The following is a 17,400-nucleotide window of genomic DNA, read 5'->3' as shown; positions in this document are numbered from 1 at the left end:
CACACATCTCTGACTGCTATAGCCTTTATGTTTATTCACTGTACATATGTTTACATATATACATATTTTATATAAATTACATGCTGTACATATGCTACATATTTATCTGCACTTGTCTATTTGCACAACTGCTACTATTCGCACTTCTGGTAGATGTCAAACTTCATTTCATTGCGGTGTACCTGTACTATACAATGACAATAAAAATTTGATCTATTTTTCTAAATGTTAAGAGAAATGAGTGTAAGGCCCTCTGACTATTACTTACTTACTATTACCTACTTAACTACCGGTAAATTTTGCGAAAATCAGTCATTCCATTTTATAAAAAAAGAAACTGAATAAAAACTTTTGGACCACACAGCAATTCAGCAATTAGGGTAAAGCGCACGCTCTGTTTTTAACTCGTTGCCGGTATCTTGGTGGTATCTGCTTAGCACGAACATACAGTTCAGCATCAGTTCAACAGCAAGCAGAACATTTTGAGAGCAATAAATAATGGAAAACATTACTGACTCTAACTTGCCACAACAGCCGTGGCCTTATTTGTGTGATTTATTTCTCACAAGAGTCTTGTGATACAAGTACATTTAAAAGCAAATACTTTTGTACATTTTCTCAAGTGGAGTAATATTTAATCTAATGTATCTCTACCTCAAGTACATGGTTTGTGTACTTTACCACTGTTGTATATATATATATATATACTTGCCTATTTCCTGCATTAAACCAAAAAAGGTATGTGCCACAGTGTGTGTTATTTCCCTGCAATGGATTCCTCATTAATCTGATCATTTTTCCTGTTGAAATATTTTCTTATATTAAGCACCATTAGAAATGTTCTTGCAAAGTTTCCCATTTGAACTTCTCACAAAAATTACAAAAACTCATCACGGACATTTGAATATAAACACATTTAATGTGTTTCCTTTAACAACAACAAAAGAAAACTGTTCATTTTTTTCATATCTCAAACTGCATGGGTACAAAAAGATTCTGCAACAAAAAAAGTCTGTCCAATCGAGTGGCGGATCAGATTTTTTCCGCAGCCGATATATATTTGAGAAGAAACTGTCTGATCTCGGAGATGTGCATGGTCTCTCTGATGGTGGTGTCGCGGTTGCGAACCAGCAGGAGCCCGTTCTCCAGCGTGTTCTCCCCGACCATCAGTGTAAACAGCACACCCATCTCGTCATACCTGCACACAGCAGCAAAGACACGTGACTGACATGCAGAGAAGTGAAAATCAACGTAAGTAACACACTGAAGTTCTCACTTGGTGTGTAGTTTGTCCATGGAGGACTGCGTGGTGTCCATGTATCCAGGCCAAGCACTGATTCCTACGTCTAGGAGCTCGTGAAGCAGACCCTCACACACCTTGGGGAACAATACCAGAGGTAATAAAATATCCTACTCAAGTTGAAGTACTGTTGCTGTAATGAAATTTTACTTATGTACAAGTAAAGTTACCGGTTTAAAAATCTACTCTAATAAAAGTAATAAGTAGCTCATTTAAAATGTACTCAGAGTAAAATTTTAAGATTTACTTATTAGAGTGTGGTTCTAAAAAGACAGTGACATAAATCTCAAACTAGAATAAAAATAAAAAATAAAAAAATCCCCAACAAAAACGCACTAATGACTTGAGACTAACCCGTGTCCATCTTTCTTTGTTCTCCCACCCATCAATCAGTGCAGTATTTTCTGCAGCTGCAGTAGTTTCTGTTTTTTCCCCTTTGCATTATTTGTATTTATTTATTTATTTATTAATTTATTTATTAATCAGTAAGGGATATGATTTAAAATGTAGTTAAGTACAATACTTAAAACAAAATATACTTAAGTAAAATTACAGATTTTAAAAACTACTTTTAAGGAAAACGTGCACAAAAATAAAAACAAACCCCTAAATTATGAGTTAATAAAATTTGTTACTTTCCACCACTGAAGAATTAATTTTTGATAGAACAAAATGTGAAAAATGTATGTCTCATTGCCGGCCTTACGTTCAGTAAAGCAATCGAAAGATATTCATCAATGTCTTCTGACCAATCGGAATCAAGAATTCATCAAGGAACCTTGTGATGAAAAGAATGATAACAGAAAGCTGAGCTGACTAGACTAGCTTCGCTTGCTACGAGTCGGACAGACTCAAAGACAAAGCTAAATCAGTAACACAAAGATGCAAAAGATGGCAAAAATCGAGTCCCCGTTCTTTTTATTTAAATCGGAAAAATGACAAATTATTATAAAAAACATTTGATTGCATGTTTGTGAAAGAAACATTGCCTTGATTTGAAAGCACACATATACTACATAAGTATTGGGACACCTAACTTCCAACCATATGTGGCTCCTCCCCAAACTGTTAGTTGGAAGCAGACACCTGTCTTTGGATGTGCTAGCATTCAATTTTCCCTTGACTTGGACTAGGAGACTCAAACGTGTTCCAGCATGACGATGTTCTTGTGCCCAACGCCAGCTCCATGTAGATATGGTTTACATGGGTTGGAGTGGAAGATCTTGAGTGGCCTGCTATAGAGCTCTGACCTTCACCCTATTGAACACCTTTGGGATTGATTAGAATGATCACTGCACCCCAGTCCTCCTCACCCTACACCAGTACCTGACTTTACTAACACCCTTATGAGCAAAAATCACCTCAAGCACACTCCAAAATCTATTGGAACACCTTCCCAGAAGAGTGGAGGACCAAATGTGGAATGGGATATTTATAAAGCACATACGAATCTTTTCATCATTTGTCCATATAGTATTTTCCTACATAGCTGCGAATGTATTTCAGGTTTCTGATGTTCAGATGTGTAAATAAAATAAATGGAGTGCTGGTAGTCTACCTGTCTGAGCTCAGAGGTCGAGCCTTTGCCCATGTCCAAGGCTACTTTAACAGGTGCTAAAGTAGGATGAAGCTTCAACACCTGGAGAAACAAGAGAAAAAGCGTAAGAAGTTTGATTTTTGTGATATTTGGTGAAGCCTACTGATGAACTATTCAATGTGAGACATATTCAATGCTAACATGTTCAATATCTTTCTGCTTAAAGCCTCAGCATGCCTTTTATATTGTCTCTGGACTTATTTCATAGTGTGAAAGACATGGAAACGTTTACACAGACGTCAATTTATTCCTCTTTTCTTAACAGCTTTGGTGTTTTGTACCTTCTCAGCTTTTCTACCGAACACCATGAGCATCATGACCCTGAGCGAATTTTGAATAAAACCTAATCCATTGCATGGACGTACTGTTCTCTGATGAAGTCTCTGCTTGCTGTCCACTTTCTGCACATGCTGTAAGGAGTTAAAGAGGACAGCCAGGACGCCCCTGTCCATGTTCGCGCTCAGGGAGAGGACGTGAGGTAGAACGACTCTCTTCCCGTCTCTGCACTGCAGGCAAAGAGGATAAGTGTGAACTAGAAAGATTGCAAAATTGATTTGTAGAGCAAGTCTGTATATTCAAACAGGAAATAATGACAGCTGGACTGTGGTAGAGGTTTTACGATTCTCAGGATGAAGTACCCAAGTCAGAGATCAGAGTATTAGCATTAGCATTAGCATCTAGACCACACCTTTAACCAGAGGCCACTTGCAAACTTTCTAATGTAATCTCATACACCATTAAAGCAAAATGGTGAGTATAATATTTAGAGTCTTAAGACTATTATATTGTTGCATTACATGAATCAAATTTGATTTAATTGAGCATAACAGCTTCGACCCACATTATTCAACAGTATGTGAATAGAACTTGGTCCAGCACTTTCATTGATGATCTACAATATATCGGCAAAAGTTTGTGGACACCTGACCATGCGATTTGGTTCCCATTTGCCGTTAGAATAAACTCCATTCTAGGAAGATGTTCCACTAGATTTTGTAGTGTGCTTGTGTTGGACCTCTATAGCAGGTCAGTCATCTTTCATTCCAAACCCATGCACTCTGTATCTTAATGGAGTTGACTTTGTGCACTAGTGCATTGTCATGCTGGAACATATTTGTGTCTCCTAGTTGTAGTGAAGGGAAAATGTAATGCTACCACATCTATTTGATATGATTATATATTCAGCAGGAATCACATTGCCACTCGCCTGTAGTTTGTCTCGACTGCCCGTGTGACTCCTGAGCAGCGCAGCGTCGCCGAGCATCCACAGTGTTTCCAGCGTCTCTGTTCCCCAGGGGAACTGATAGAGCACCGTCACTCCACGGGACGTGCCATGGTTACGCTCTTCATCCTGAATGTCACGTGTGCTGAAGTCAGACGGCCCTAAAGTGAACTGTAGCAAAGGTTGTTTAACTACTTTAATCACAGGATATAGGGATTACTTTATGTAATACCAAAAGAACTGACAGCTTGAAAGCTTATCTGTTAACAAAAACTGTACGTATTTAAAAACCAGGCGGCAAAAGCAGTATTTGCTGAAATATATGTTCACCTTTCTCCACCACTGCAGTCTGTGTCGTGTCCAGTAGTCGAGCCACTGTGAGGACGTACGTGGGGAACAGAACCACACAAGTGACGCCTCTGTGACCTCTGAAGAACTACACAAAGCAAGAAAACAAAAGTCGATCTACTTTACATGAGTTTTTGTTTTTACCACAGAAATTACAGACACTACACGGGCAAACATTTGTGGACACATAATCTAATGAGATTTGTATGTGCTTTCTAAACATCCCATTCCACATCTGCGGTTATAATTACCTCCACTCTCCTGGGAAGATCCACTAGATCTTCTCCTGGGAAGTTCCACTAGATTATAGAGTGTGGTGCTCATTTGTGTAAGTACACTCAGGTAATGATATAGCGTATGGAGGTCTGGAGTGCAGTCAATGTTTCAATTAATCTTAAATGTAATCAATAGGGATGAAGTCAGAGCTCTACAGCAGAGCACTCAGAATCTTCCACTTCAAACCATGTAAACCATAGCTTTAGAGGTTTCTTTGTGCACATTTGGCCATAGTAGAATTCGTTTGGGTCTCCTAGTTCAAATAAGGCAAACATTTTAAGACATCCTATACAATTGTGTGCCTCCAACCTCTTTTTTATCAATATATTTATTATTTTTACATCAACAATTCACAGAATCAGTTCAATATACAAGTAAACATTCTTTTCTAACCATCCTTCCATCCCAGGCCTCACTAAGCTGATGAAAAAAAACTTTTGTTACTTTTACTTTTGTTCATAGAGTTTTTGTTTATTTATTTATCTTATGTCTCTGTACAGTTAACATGGTGAACTTGTCTAAACTAACAAATACTAGGCATACATATTATCATACAGCTTTTACTAACCACAATATACAAATGTAAATGCAAAAATCAATACAGAACTAGGGAAATAAAGTTAACCCTGACTTATTGCTGGCTTGAAAAATTCTGAAAGTTTGACAACGTTTCATCTCGACAGTAGTCTAAAGGGACACAGCCAGGTAGATGATATTTGTAGAAAGACAAATAGAGTGACACGTGTAAAATGGACTGAAGAAGACAGATGGAGACAGTGTTATGAATAAGAAAAGCAAAAGGAGTACGAGAATGGAAAAGAGGGAGACTAATAGAAAGAAATAGAGATAGAGTGTGTGTGAAGTAATAAGTCTAAAGGACATTTTCGAATATTTGATTATCCACTATGGAAAAAATGCAAAGTCTGTAAGGATAGTAAGTAGTAATTTTCAGGATTCAGAATAAGATTAATAAAATTCATACCGATAGTTTTTCCGGGTTGCTAAACGGCTGAGAAGGTCCTCTGTCATTATACTGTATGAGAGCAGCCTCTAGAGGTGAATCACTGAAACCACGGGCTGTTTGTTGATGTGTCTTTTTTATTCATTACTGTTTTTATTTATTTGAAATGCTGATTAATTGGTTATCAGCAAGTACGATCCAACCTAGCTAACAGTATCGGTAAAATCCACTATCCGTCTAACTCTACTCTGAATAATAATAATGATAAGAAGAAGAAATTTACACAACAAAACAGAATGTTAGCTTTGCTAAGCCAAACATATATTTATCTTCTCTCTGGTATCCGTAATGAGTTTTGAACTCGCACAAGCCTCCAGGGTAATACTGTATTTAAAATCAAGATTGATTGTGAGAAAAGTTGAAACCTCTCACCAACCGATTGCATCCGAGTTGGCATCTTCAGGCTGGTAACACAGACCGGTTTCAGCCAGACCAAACGGCAGCTTCCTGTTCATGAGCTCCAGGGATGGGACGTACTGTGCCAGAGCACCTGCCAAAACCAACGCGAAAAGAAACAAATAAGTTCTTATTGAGTATCAAAAAACTGAGATTCTACATATTTCGAAATGTAATTATGGATTTAAAATGTACACACAATTCCTGCATTCTGGATGTAACTTTTGCAACGGCTTGCACATTTGGTCATTTGATCACCTCCAACATTTTCTAAATAAAAGTGACTACTGGTAGTTGCATCATTATAGAAAATAACCTGCAACAGAACACCATGATGTGACAATGCAAACCAGTTACAGTCACCACCCAGAAACTGTATGACGGTATGTTGGATTTCACTGACTTCCCATTAATTCTCTAAAACAGCCCCAAAACATTAAGCTGCCATCTCCATGTTTGAGTGTGGGTATGAGTCAGCCTGCTAACATCACGATATTTTTACCTTGAACTAGGAGACCCAAACCTGTTCCAGAATGACAATGCCCCTGTGCACAAAAGCCATCTCCATGAAGATATGCTTTGCATGGGTTGGAGTGGAAGATCTCCTGCTATAGAGCTCGGACCTCAACCCTAATGCAGATGAATGAATTAGAACGCACCTCACCTACATCAGTACCTGACTTTACTAACATTCTTGTGTCTAAATGAGCACAAATCTGCATGAGCACACTCCAAAATATCGTGGAACATCTTCCCAGAAGAGTGGTGGGAATTCGCATCTTATGACCAGGTGTCCACAAACTTTTGGCAATGCAGTGTATATGCCTAGTGTTTGGTTAAATGATGCCCCAGAAGGTAGGAGAAGATTGAAGGTTCTATAGGATTGGAGTTAAAAATGCCTGGCACCTTCTTCTCACCTTTTTCCTGTTATATCACTCACCTTGAAGAAGTCTGGTCCTCCAAGGTTGCCTCCGTTGAAGAAGCTCATCCACACTGTCACCTAGCTTCTCTTTATGGTTGCCTTCTCCAGCACCCTTATCTCCTAGCTCATAAAGGGTGCTTATCCCGAACACCTGAGGTCTTGATCTGACCACAGAAGCCCACCACTGGTCCAACAGGTTCCTTTTGAGATCCACCCCTAATGGTCCGTATACACAGGTCCTGCCTTTGAGTAAAGACTCAGCATGGTGGGGATCTGGAGGGATGAAGAAGCGCCGCTGTAACAGCTGTAACATGTCACCGGCTGCATCCGGGCCTCCATCACTGCTCTTTACGGAATGTTTAGAGACCTGCAGCAACACGTGGAGAGGACAGATGTCCACAGACACATTATGGCTGGTGACAAAAAGTCGCCTTCTGATACAGTAAGTCAGCATTCTAGGGTTTGTACTAAGATCAGTTTAATCATCTCGTGTTTTATTTACTACAACGCACTTTCGTTATAGCGACACGCTCTGTCCCAAATAACGAGCGAACAATGCAACCTTTCAACAGTGGCGTTTTCATAATAAACACGTGAGTACGACTCCAACGCGAACCGGAAGTACTACATTACTTCCTGCTTGCGACTGTATTTTGGGACTGTTTATTTTTTATGATTATTATTTTTTATATTATTATTTTTTTAAATACTTTTAGTTATTTTGCATTGCCTTTCTGTGTGAACTTTCTAACTGGTGCCTTATTATCCTTGATATGAGGCTCACCGGTTGTGAGTTATCACCAGTTAATCAGAAAAGTTTTTCAAACAATATAAAAACTATATAATCGTGGGAATAAAAGATAAATAGTCTAAATAAAATATTAAAGCGTTATTATAAGCCAGCAAAATGGTACTGTCATATATTTTTTTGTGTTTTATCTGAATTCAAGAATATCGTGGATTGGCTTCTTCCATTGAGTAAAACACCACCCTCTGCTGGAGACACCTCGCCACTTCAGGTAAGTTGTTGAATTCTATTGATTCTATTTTGAATTAAAAATTATATATAAGAATTAAAAAAAAAATTCTTTGTTCTTACATGGTTTCATTTCAGGGTCTGAATTAAACCTTTTTCACCCAGGAGCCAATTTGACTACGAAATTCTTGAATTATCCTCTATTTGGAAGAAAAAAAAATTAATAGAAATTAGGATAAAAAAAAAAAAACGCCTGCAACTTGACCTTAAATCTTATTCTTTGCTTGTGCTTTATTGCTTGGGTGTATTTTCTTTTTCAGAGCCCCAGAACTGATCACTGTTGGGCCCTTGATCAAGGCCCTTAAAACTCTCTGCTCTAGGGGGCGCTGTATCATGTCCAACCCTGTGCTCTGAGCCCAACTTCCTAACAACTTAACGTAGGGGAAAATATTTCATTGCTTTTATGTAAATGTGACAAAGTGACGTTCTCCCTCACACCAGGGTTGCCAGATTGTTTTTCTGAGTCACTATTGCTTGCATGCAAATGAAGAAGCATGTCGATATTTGTTAGCTTTGTGATGGGCGCGGTCTGATAAGCCAGATATGCTATAACGGTACACAAAATTCACGGTTCTGTACGTACCTCGGTATTTAAGTCACAGTTCAGTTTAAAAAATGCTGTGGAGAATGTGCTCAAACATAAGTGTTTATTTTGATCAATGAACAAAAAGGAAAGAAAATGAACAAAGGAATTTAAAACAAATTCATATTTAGTGTGACCAACCTTTCCCAGAAAAAACATCAAGCATTCATCTCGTTTGCAGCACACAGCTTTTGAAGGAAATTGGCCGATAAGTTGTTCCAAACATCTTGGAGAACCACAGATCTTCTGTAAATGTAGGCTGCCTCAAATCCAACTCTCTCTTCGTGTAATTTCAGGCAGACTTAATGGTTTTTAGATAAGGGATGGTAAGAGGCCCTGATGCACATCGGTGAATTGGCATAACAGTTAACGATATGATGCATCGATTTTAAAAAAGTGTGCATCAGATACAAGTTTACAAGTTGATACATGGAGATGCACATCGCTACTATATATAATGTATAAAATGAGGTTTTTGCACCAAATGCAGATTTGCAGATAAACTTCCCCAGCAAAGTGAGTGCGTTTTATGAAACGTACTTAACACATTAAATTGGTTACTGATTTGAGAGTTCATCACCGTGGCTGATTTTTACTGTTCATATCAATGACCTCTGCATCTCATCTTCATCATCCCTCTTTAATTATTATTTAATTACCACCAGGGAAACAGTTTTAGCCAAATATTTTATATTTCATACGCTCTTAACGTATATATATATGTTTTTCTGTGTATGTAACAGCAAGACACACTGGCAGTAAGAGCTTTAACTTTTAAATCAAGATTATCAAGAAGTTGTAAAGTGGTGCGAGTTTGACTTGTTCCTTATCAAGCAAAGCCGGATGTTTAATGTTTAGACTGAGCCATGTTGAGACTTTTTGGCTGCTCGGACATCTACATAGAAAAACTATTCCTACAGGCTACAGAGCTGTTCTTTCAGCTCCCTATGACTACACAGGCATCAAGCTGGACATAACTGAAACATGAGCAATTAAAAAAGGGGGTAACAGAAGCCAGTGTAAAGAGTAACAATAAAAAATAAATAAAGTCCATTTGGTTTTTATTCCTTCTTTATTTGAGGGCCCATGCGTGGCTCTCCAATCAAGTTTTGTAAACAGGTCACTGTGAACATACACTAAATCGAAAAAAAAAAAAAAAATTGTATATACATTACCTAGTAAAAATAAATTACTGAGGAATGTAACAAAACAAGGACAGAAAGAAGAGGTGAAGGATGTGCGACAGCTCTCGGCTGCACCGAGATCGGTTAAGTGCACAAATAAGTACTCCTCCAACCTCACTGTAAGCAAATTAAACAGTACAAAGGATAATAGTAATAATATTAATCTTAAACAAGACTAACATTTACTTCAGTATCTTTGTGCGTGCGCATGTGTTTGTGTCAGGTCTGATTCTAGGCTATTGGGGGAATGCAGGAGGCATGGGGTAGGGCACCATGGGCTGTGGAGGCTGCTGGGGGGGTTGAGGTGGGTTGAAAGGGAAGGGAGGGTGGTTCATGCCGTTCTGGGCGGGCGCCTGGTTCCCCTGGAATGGCTGGTTTTGGAAGTTCTGGTTTCCGAAAGAGTTTGGGTTTCCCCCGTTGTTGTAGCTGTTGCTACTATAGTTACTGCTACTACCGTTACTTTTGGCGTAGCTCCCGCCCCCGCTGTAACTGCCGTTCTGTGCTTTGGGGCCACTGCTGTAACCCCGGTCACCATCTCTATCCCTATAGCTACCAAAATCTCTCCTACCCCCACTGGAATAGCGGTCCCGACGGTCGTCCTTGTAGCTTCCCCGACCGCCTCTGGAACGTCCTGCAGAACAAAAGTGGCATGTTCAGTTAAACTGATTGATGGAAGGTTGGGGGGTTGTGTTTGAACTACATACAGTTAAAAAGAACGAGGTGTCACTCATTAATGAGCAAAACATTGTTATTGGTGCCTATTATCACAGAATGTCATGTAAGGAGTAAAACTAAATTGTGACTTCTAATCCAAGTACTGATCTAAGCAAAACAACCGATTATGATTTTTGGCGTTTTTACCTCCTCGGTCCTCGGCCATCTGGAGCAGTTTGGGGTTGATTGCTTGGCTGGCCTCGCGCAGGACCGAGATCAGGTCGTTGGCCTGTTTCATGTTGTTGGGAGTAAAGAAGGTGTAGGCCGTGCCCGTTTTCTGACTGCGGGCCGTACGGCCGATTCGGTGTATATAGTCCTCGGAGGAGTTAGGGTAGTCATAATTGATGACAAATTTCACATCTTCCACATCTGTAAAGCGTTGCAGTGTGGCAAAAAGGGAATGTGGCAGCAAATTTTTTTTTTTTGCACACCACAGCCACCACACCGAGAAAACACAAGTTAGCAACGAAAAAACAAAGAAAGTCAGGAAATTACTGGATACTTAGCTGGGCTGAAAGAAAACCAGGAAAGTGTTAAGGTACAGGTCCTAGGATATATTTTTTATGTACATATTAAAATATAAATAAAAGCATGATTGTCTCAGTGGGAACACTACCATGGGAAGAGAGAAAGGATGCACACTCCATTTGCTTTAATCCCACAATTAGAAAGAAAAATCATTCAAATAAATAAACAGAACCTAAAGTCACCAGAAGTAAACAGACCCAAGATCACCGTCCACCTCCCTCCCGCTTTTTGTTTACCAAACCATGAGAATAAATGTCTTACCATTAAGGAGTATGCATTCACTAGTCCTTTCCCAATGCAGCCAACTCCCCACAAATTGTCAAGTGACATCCAGGTGCTTCTAACGCAGTAGGGCCACTATGCGCACTCTTGCCTCCTCGTGTGCCGACACACACAGGACCGTTGGGCGTGGCTTTTTTGTTTTGCGCTATAGGTCCTTTTTTTTGTGTAAAGTACCCCCCTTTCAGCACACTCATAAGAAGCTCGCTAACAAAGGCCACACTGCTGTCTTGCCCAGACCAAAAAGACCGTGGCTAACGTGAGGGCACCCACAAGAGCCAAAGGTACGAAAAAGAAAGGGGGAAAAACGGTGTTGTTTAGTTGCGTCCTCCCCCCACTCTGTTTGAGGTTATTAAAGAGCGACCGCAAAATCCCTCATCACAGTCTCGTCTAGGCAAGATGCTCCCAGAAGCCAGTGTTCACTTGAGAAAATGTCTCTCGTTGGCAGGTCTCGACATGACTTTTTGAAAAGAATGAAAAATGCAGGAGAGGGAGGAACTTCAATCGTGGAAATGGATAGTCATTGCTGATGATTTACTCTCTTTGAGGGTGTTTTTTTTTTTCCCCCTTTAAGATTCTGCTCCACTGTCTACAGGTGTCCCAGAGCCCCTTTATAAATGTGCCAGTCTCACCAATTGTGATACAGGAAGTTGAAAAACTGCTCTCTCCATTCCATGAACAGTGCTTTGAGTCGAGGAAAAAACAAACAAACAAAAAAAAGCAAAAACAAATTGTAAATAAAAAGACTAAACGTCTAATTATTGCTTAAACGTCCATGCATCGAGAAGGATCTTTCCAAATCTCAAACAAGTGCCTATTGCCATACGATGACGCTTTTACATACTGCATGCAAGGCATAAACAAACAGCATCAAGCTTTAAATCATTTTGGTAGTTTGAGATAGAAAGATGACTAAATCAACCGTTACAAAAACTTGTTATCGATAATCCATGGACAGAGAACAGGTGTGTATTATTATAGCTAGGTTATCATAGCCAAGGCTTAGCCACACTGCCTTATTGAAGGTTACTGGCACACAGAGATGAGCTCGGACTTGGGGGTTTTTGTTTTTTTTGCTTTTAATAAATTTCACCTCTCTAAGCGACTGGGTGGCCGCCAGTCGCTCACTTCCACTTCTCCTTCCCCCTCTGCCGGCCTTGGGGCTTGTCATGCCTAGGCCCTGCCACAAAGACTGCACCTTTAGGTGAGAAAAACTCAGAATGCATAGAGAAGAAGTTAAAGAAAGCAAAAATCACTTTCTTTAAAAGAGAAACAATGTGTTTTTTTTCCTTGGGGTTTTGTCAAAAAAAAAAAAAAAGGAAAAAAAAGGGAAGAGACGACACAAGCCATCTCGAAAAATACTGACCTAATCCACGTGAGGCCACGTCTGTCGCGATCAGGATGCACGCTTTACCGTATTTGAACTCTATAAAAGGGAAGAAGTTGAATATTTCAGAAAAGTCTGAAAACCGTGTGGTGAAGTTCTTCGAAAGATTTGTGCGCGTCTTACCGTTCAGGACCCAGTCTCTCTCCTGCTGGCTTTTATCTCCATGAATTCCCATAGCAGGCCACCTGAAGCACAAAGAACACTTACATTAGAGTTCTAAGTCTCAAGCTCTTAACCCTTTAACCTGCATGAGAAAAGCAAAAACTACTCATCCCATTATTGGTTGACTAACTAGCAAGGCTTCATTTGATTAAGGCATTCAATCATTAAACCCTAGAAAACATTTGCGACGGCCTGTTTGTTTAAGGACAGCGGGAAAACAAAGATCTTTTAATTCTACCAAGCTCTTACCCGTCTCTCCTCATCCTCCGGGTCAGCTCATCACACCGTCTTTTGGTCTCTACAAAAATGATGGTCTTATTCTCCTTCTCACTCATTATCTCCTCCAGCAAGCGGATTAGTCTGATGGAGAAATAAATAAATACAGAAATCATATCTTTCACTAACAAACAAATAAAATGCAGCTCTCAAAAACGCTTCTCTTCTTACTTGTCATCCTTCTCTCCGTCGTTACAGACGTCGACAATCTGCAAGATGTTATGGTTGGCGCTGAGCTGCAGAGCTCCGACGTTGATCTGAACGTACTCTTTCAGGAAATCTTCGGCCAGCTGGCGCACCTCTTTGGGCCAAGTGGCGCTCCACATTAGGGTCTGCCTGTCCGGCTATTAGGAGAGAAAAATCAGATTCACAATGATGTTTTCCAAACAAAATGAATTATTCACGTTAAGTGGAAAGTGTACGTGCTTCACACTTACGCGAATCTGATCGACAATTTTGCGGATCTGTGGCTCGAAGCCCATGTCCAGCATGCGATCGGCCTCGTCCAGGACCAGGTAGGTGCAGCGCCGCAGGTTGGTCTTACCAGCCTCCAGGAAGTCGATCAGACGGCCAGGGGTTGCAATGCAGATCTCCACACCTTAACAGAGAGAGACAACAATTGCTTAAAGAAACCAATATATTTATGGCAGTTTATATATTACTAATTTCAGAACAAATGCACTTCTATCTATCTATCTATCTATCTATCTATCTATCTATCTATCTATCTATCTATCACACATACACTAGTTTCCATATCAATCGTAGTGTGTTCTGTTTTTACCTCTCTCTAGGTCTCGAATCTGGGGTCCTTTTGGAGCTCCTCCGTAGATGCAGGTGGACTTCAGGCGAGAGGCTCGTCCGTATTCTGCAGCGACCTGCTGCACCTGCTGCGCCAGCTCACGAGTGGGGGCCAGCACCAAGCACTGAAGCAAGAGGTCAGGATACACATTTTTAGGCATAGAACAACCCAACCTACCACAACTTACTTCTTATAACTACTGGGAGTCCAATTCTAAACCTGAAGAGCCACAGCCCAGCAGTTTGGTGGACTCACTAGTTAATAAAAGGACCAAAATGTTGCCTGACTGCTCAGAAATTAAACTGGTTCCCATATAGTAGACCCACAATTTGGATCAAAACATAAAAACTGTAGCTATGGCTATGTACGAGTCAAAATACTAGTGTATGAAGAACTAATTTAATGTAGAAAACTTACAATCGGACCGTCTCCATGCTCAAGGAATGGCTGGTGGTTAATGTGTACAATAGCTGGTAACAGGTACTGTAAAACAAAACAACATTCTTTGTTTAAGGACCAGAACAGTGACATTTTATGGACACCGCAAAAATTAATAAGTCTGTGGAGTGACATATGGGTTGGAAAATGTTAAAATATTATGTAGCTAGATAATCTTTTGACCTTGTCCCCCCCCCCAGTTTTGCAAACTGCAGATATTTCAGAGGACTTACTGCCAGGGTTTTTCCAGAGCCGGTTTGGGCGATGCCGACCATGTCTTTTCCACTTAGTGCGAGTGGCCAGCCTTGGGCTTGGATGGGAGTGGGCTCAGACCATGTCTGCTTCTTGATAACATCCATTACATAATCTGTAACAATCACATATTCTATTAGCAATCGCACAGTAACACAAGTGCAAAAGACTGCTTTAATATCTAGTATTCTAACTAAAAAAAAAACTAAAACAAAAACCACACACCAACAGAAACATAGGGTAAATGTAAAAAATTTAAAATACTGTGCACTCACTTGGGAAGGTGGCTTCATGAAACTTCATAATAGGCTTTGGGCAGTCTCTGCCTTTGACTGTTACTTCTTTTGCCCTGCGGTACTGTTCCACCTCTTGCTGTTTTCCGAGGGAGGAGTGGGAGGGCAATAATTAGATTTAACAAAGAAAGGTTTAAAAGGAAAATTGGTACAGTTGTGTCGGGCCCAATGAACAATTTAAAAGCCGGACTAACCATTGATCGTCGGGTGACTTCCAGATGCTCCTTGTAGAAGTTTTTCTCGAATTTAGGAAGCTCGTCCAGGTTCCAGTGCCGTTTGCGCAGTCTGTCGCCGGGATTGCCGAACTTTCCAGATGACTGCGGCCCACTGCGGCCTCCGCCGAATCGAGGAGCACTGCTGCCATAACTGCTGTAAAAAACATCGGGATATGTTTCCATTTTTACAATTAGCAAAAGACCCGACGGTAACTTTTTCAAAACCACCAACGGCAACAAATTCTGTCTATTATAGCCGTCCTGTAGTTTTTGTTTTTCCCCTCGATCCAATTAGCTCTTTACAACAGGTTTCCTGGTGGAACTATTTTGTGTTTTGTGTATTTGTCTTGCGTTGTCTTTGCACTGTTTGCACCAGGTTGCACGCAACACGAGGACACGTACTAGTCCTTAGCCCTGTGTTTTCTGCGATTGTTGTTGTATGTAGCACCAGGGTTCAGGAGGAACGTCGTTTAATTTTACTGTGTGTTGTGTTAGCTATATATGGTTGAAATGCCAGTAAAAGCTTCTTGACTTGACTTGAATAGTTCTCAGTTATGTATCTGGCAGCAACTTTACAACTCATTCTCTTAAGATTCTAAGAAATCATCCTAGAGCACACTTTTCCATCCAAGGGATGCTGACAGCACAAAAAAATAATCATCTTCGGCTGTGCTACGACTGTAAACATTACATTTCAAACCCTGCTTTGTTCCTAACTATCATATATAACAGCTACCAAACAAACATGGCGTTAACGACCAAAACAAAAACACAATCGCCTATTTTTGGCCACACAGTATTTACACAGACACACGTTTGATTTATTTGTTTTTCTGGTCCAGCACACTGCGTTTCCTCACAACCACTTTCTTTCAGGTGCAGACAACACTGTGATGAAGACTGACATTGTGTTTAGGGGAAAAACAATGTTTCTCCATTGCCACTGAATACTGTGTTTATTTACCAAGACTGACCAATGATTGATTACGCCAGGCTTCAGAATTATTTTCTTTTTCACAGAATGTCATGTGTGAACTTCAGGATGTTTGTGTGTTGTTTTAGGACATAATTGTCGGTCTAATGATTAGCATTATGTCACAAATAAAAAAATGCAATTTCTGAGTTTTTCCTTTGATAACTCAGATTGCAAAGCCCAGGCTACATGTCAGAGAGAAAGATGCTTAATAGAAAGTTTAGAAACTGAAAGCACATCATTTAGAACAGGCTCGTGCAAGATAAACACAATGTCTTGAATTGTTGTTTATTATTTAAACAACACACCCCGCTTGCAGTTTAGAACAAAGCGACATGTTGTTGTTGTTGTTTTTTGTTTTTTTACAGCCTGTGCATGTGTTTGGAGAACACACAAGTGTGTCGCATTTCCCGCTGCCATTTTAATCCTGAACAGGGCGAGAACAAAGCCAGGGTGAGCCGGCATTTTGAATCCACATTCACGTAATGCAAATGGATCCTTACACGGTATTAAGTGCACTTCCAGGAATACGAAAAGACACTACCCTGGCCGCCTGTGTAGTACCCTATTTATGCAAAAAATAGCTATTCGGGACTCAACCAAGTTTGAGCCACATTGCGACCCCAAACCTGGAATGTTGTTGTTTTGTTTTGTAAATACTAAAAGCTTTAAAAAAATTTAAAATAAAAACGGGTTTCTAATAAAATGTAATAAAAAAATATAAAAGCGCTACTAAATAATGTCGCATACGTTGGGTATATACATAGACACATTGTATTTATATATAAGATTTTTTAACCATAGACACCATATTTAACAGGGCGGATGCAGCACAGCTGGATTTCCTGACGGAAATAAAAATTAATATACAAACGTACCCTCTATCTCGTCCGCGGTCTCTGTCTGAATATCCAGGCATGTTTACGCTTTAAATGGAAAAAAAATAGATATGTATATACAATAGTAAATATTAGATCATTTATCTCCCCAACCTTTCCGAGAGACTATAAAATGGCTTCTGTAAAATGCCGGTCGGCTGGTAAAAAACGTTATCAGCCGCTTTACAAGAACAGGGACATGCAGTATCAATACGCTGCGCGCCGAACTACATTTAAACCTTCCACAGCCTGCAAAATTCAGCCGTTTTTCCTTATTTGTCACATATATTCGGTTTTAAAAGATAACTCTGCATATTC

The 17,400-nt window shown here is 39.9% G+C and overlaps 2 protein-coding genes and 1 long non-coding RNA gene across 7 annotated transcripts; 1 reads left to right on the top strand and 2 right to left on the bottom strand.

Annotated features, from left to right (window-relative positions):
- Positions 1-895: 895 nt before the first annotated feature.
- Positions 896-7,707, bottom strand: polg2 (polymerase (DNA directed), gamma 2, accessory subunit). Of its 2 annotated transcripts, XM_046860129.1 has the most exons (9): positions 7,595-7,707; positions 7,101-7,449; positions 6,137-6,254; positions 4,450-4,555; positions 4,105-4,290; positions 3,263-3,403; positions 2,859-2,939; positions 1,277-1,377; positions 896-1,198 (listed from the first exon to the last, which is right to left on the bottom strand). In XM_046860129.1, the coding sequence occupies exons 1-9, from the start codon at positions 7,664-7,666 to the stop codon at positions 1,033-1,035; spliced, it is 1,320 nt and encodes a 439-aa protein (XP_046716085.1). In that variant the 5' UTR covers positions 7,667-7,707; the 3' UTR covers positions 896-1,032. The 2 variants fall into 2 exon arrangements, with proteins under 2 accessions (XP_046716085.1, XP_046716077.1); XM_046860121.1 differs by having other exon boundaries at positions 7,101-7,696.
- Positions 7,389-8,304, top strand: LOC124392876. The gene is made up of 4 exons (XR_006927236.1): positions 7,389-7,524; positions 7,606-7,675; positions 8,033-8,101; positions 8,197-8,304. It is a non-coding gene; the product is annotated as an uncharacterized LOC124392876 (long non-coding RNA).
- A 1,450-nt stretch (positions 8,305-9,754) lies between these two features.
- LOC124392845 (probable ATP-dependent RNA helicase DDX5) lies at positions 9,755-17,256 on the bottom strand. Of its 4 annotated transcripts, XR_006927232.1 has the most exons (14): positions 17,083-17,256; positions 15,211-15,385; positions 14,999-15,095; positions 14,705-14,838; positions 14,451-14,516; positions 14,016-14,157; positions 13,669-13,829; positions 13,403-13,575; positions 13,205-13,315; positions 12,917-12,978; positions 12,773-12,832; positions 12,500-12,604; positions 11,389-12,090; positions 10,847-10,968 (listed from the first exon to the last, which is right to left on the bottom strand). XR_006927232.1 is itself a non-coding variant. In XM_046860094.1 (13 exons), the coding sequence occupies exons 1-13, from the start codon at positions 17,121-17,123 to the stop codon at positions 10,122-10,124; spliced, it is 1,839 nt and encodes a 612-aa protein (XP_046716050.1). In that variant the 5' UTR covers positions 17,124-17,254; the 3' UTR covers positions 9,755-10,121. The 4 variants fall into 4 exon arrangements, 3 of the variants coding, with proteins under 3 accessions (XP_046716050.1, XP_046716055.1, XP_046716063.1); XM_046860094.1 differs by lacking the exons at positions 11,389-12,090; positions 12,500-12,604 and adding an exon at positions 9,755-10,516 and having other exon boundaries at positions 10,747-10,968; positions 17,083-17,254; XM_046860099.1 differs by lacking the exons at positions 11,389-12,090; positions 12,500-12,604 and adding an exon at positions 9,755-10,516 and having other exon boundaries at positions 10,747-10,968; positions 15,211-15,382; positions 17,083-17,254.
- Between the last annotated feature and the right edge of the window lie 144 nt (positions 17,257-17,400).

Source organism: Silurus meridionalis, chromosome 1 (genome assembly GCF_014805685.1).
Source record: "Silurus meridionalis isolate SWU-2019-XX chromosome 1, ASM1480568v1, whole genome shotgun sequence".
Classification (NCBI taxonomy): Eukaryota; Metazoa; Chordata; class Actinopteri; order Siluriformes; family Siluridae; genus Silurus; species Silurus meridionalis.
This window is presented reverse-complemented; position numbering and strand designations above follow the sequence as displayed.

Coding starts and splice junctions, on each gene's coding strand:
- LOC124392845 (XM_046860094.1), bottom strand. CDS start 17,123: ATGCCTGGATATTCAGACAGAGACCGCGGACGAGATAGAGG. Junction 15,096..15,210: donor AAGTCACCCGACGATCAATG/GTTAGTCCGGCT, acceptor CTCGGAAAACAG/CAAGAGGTGGAACAGTACCG. Junction 12,979..13,204: donor CGGAGGATGAGGAGAGACGG/GTAAGAGCTTGG, acceptor TTTGTGCTTCAG/GTGGCCTGCTATGGGAATTC.
- polg2 (XM_046860121.1), bottom strand. CDS start 7,536: ATGCTGACTTACTGTATCAGAAGGCGACTTTTTGTCACCAGCCATAAT. Junction 3,404..4,104: donor GCAGTCGAGACAAACTACAG/GCGAGTGGCAAT, acceptor CTTTGCCTGCAG/TGCAGAGACGGGAAGAGAGT. Junction 2,940..3,262: donor AGAGACTTCATCAGAGAACA/GTACGTCCATGC, acceptor TTGTTTCTCCAG/GTGTTGAAGCTTCATCCTAC.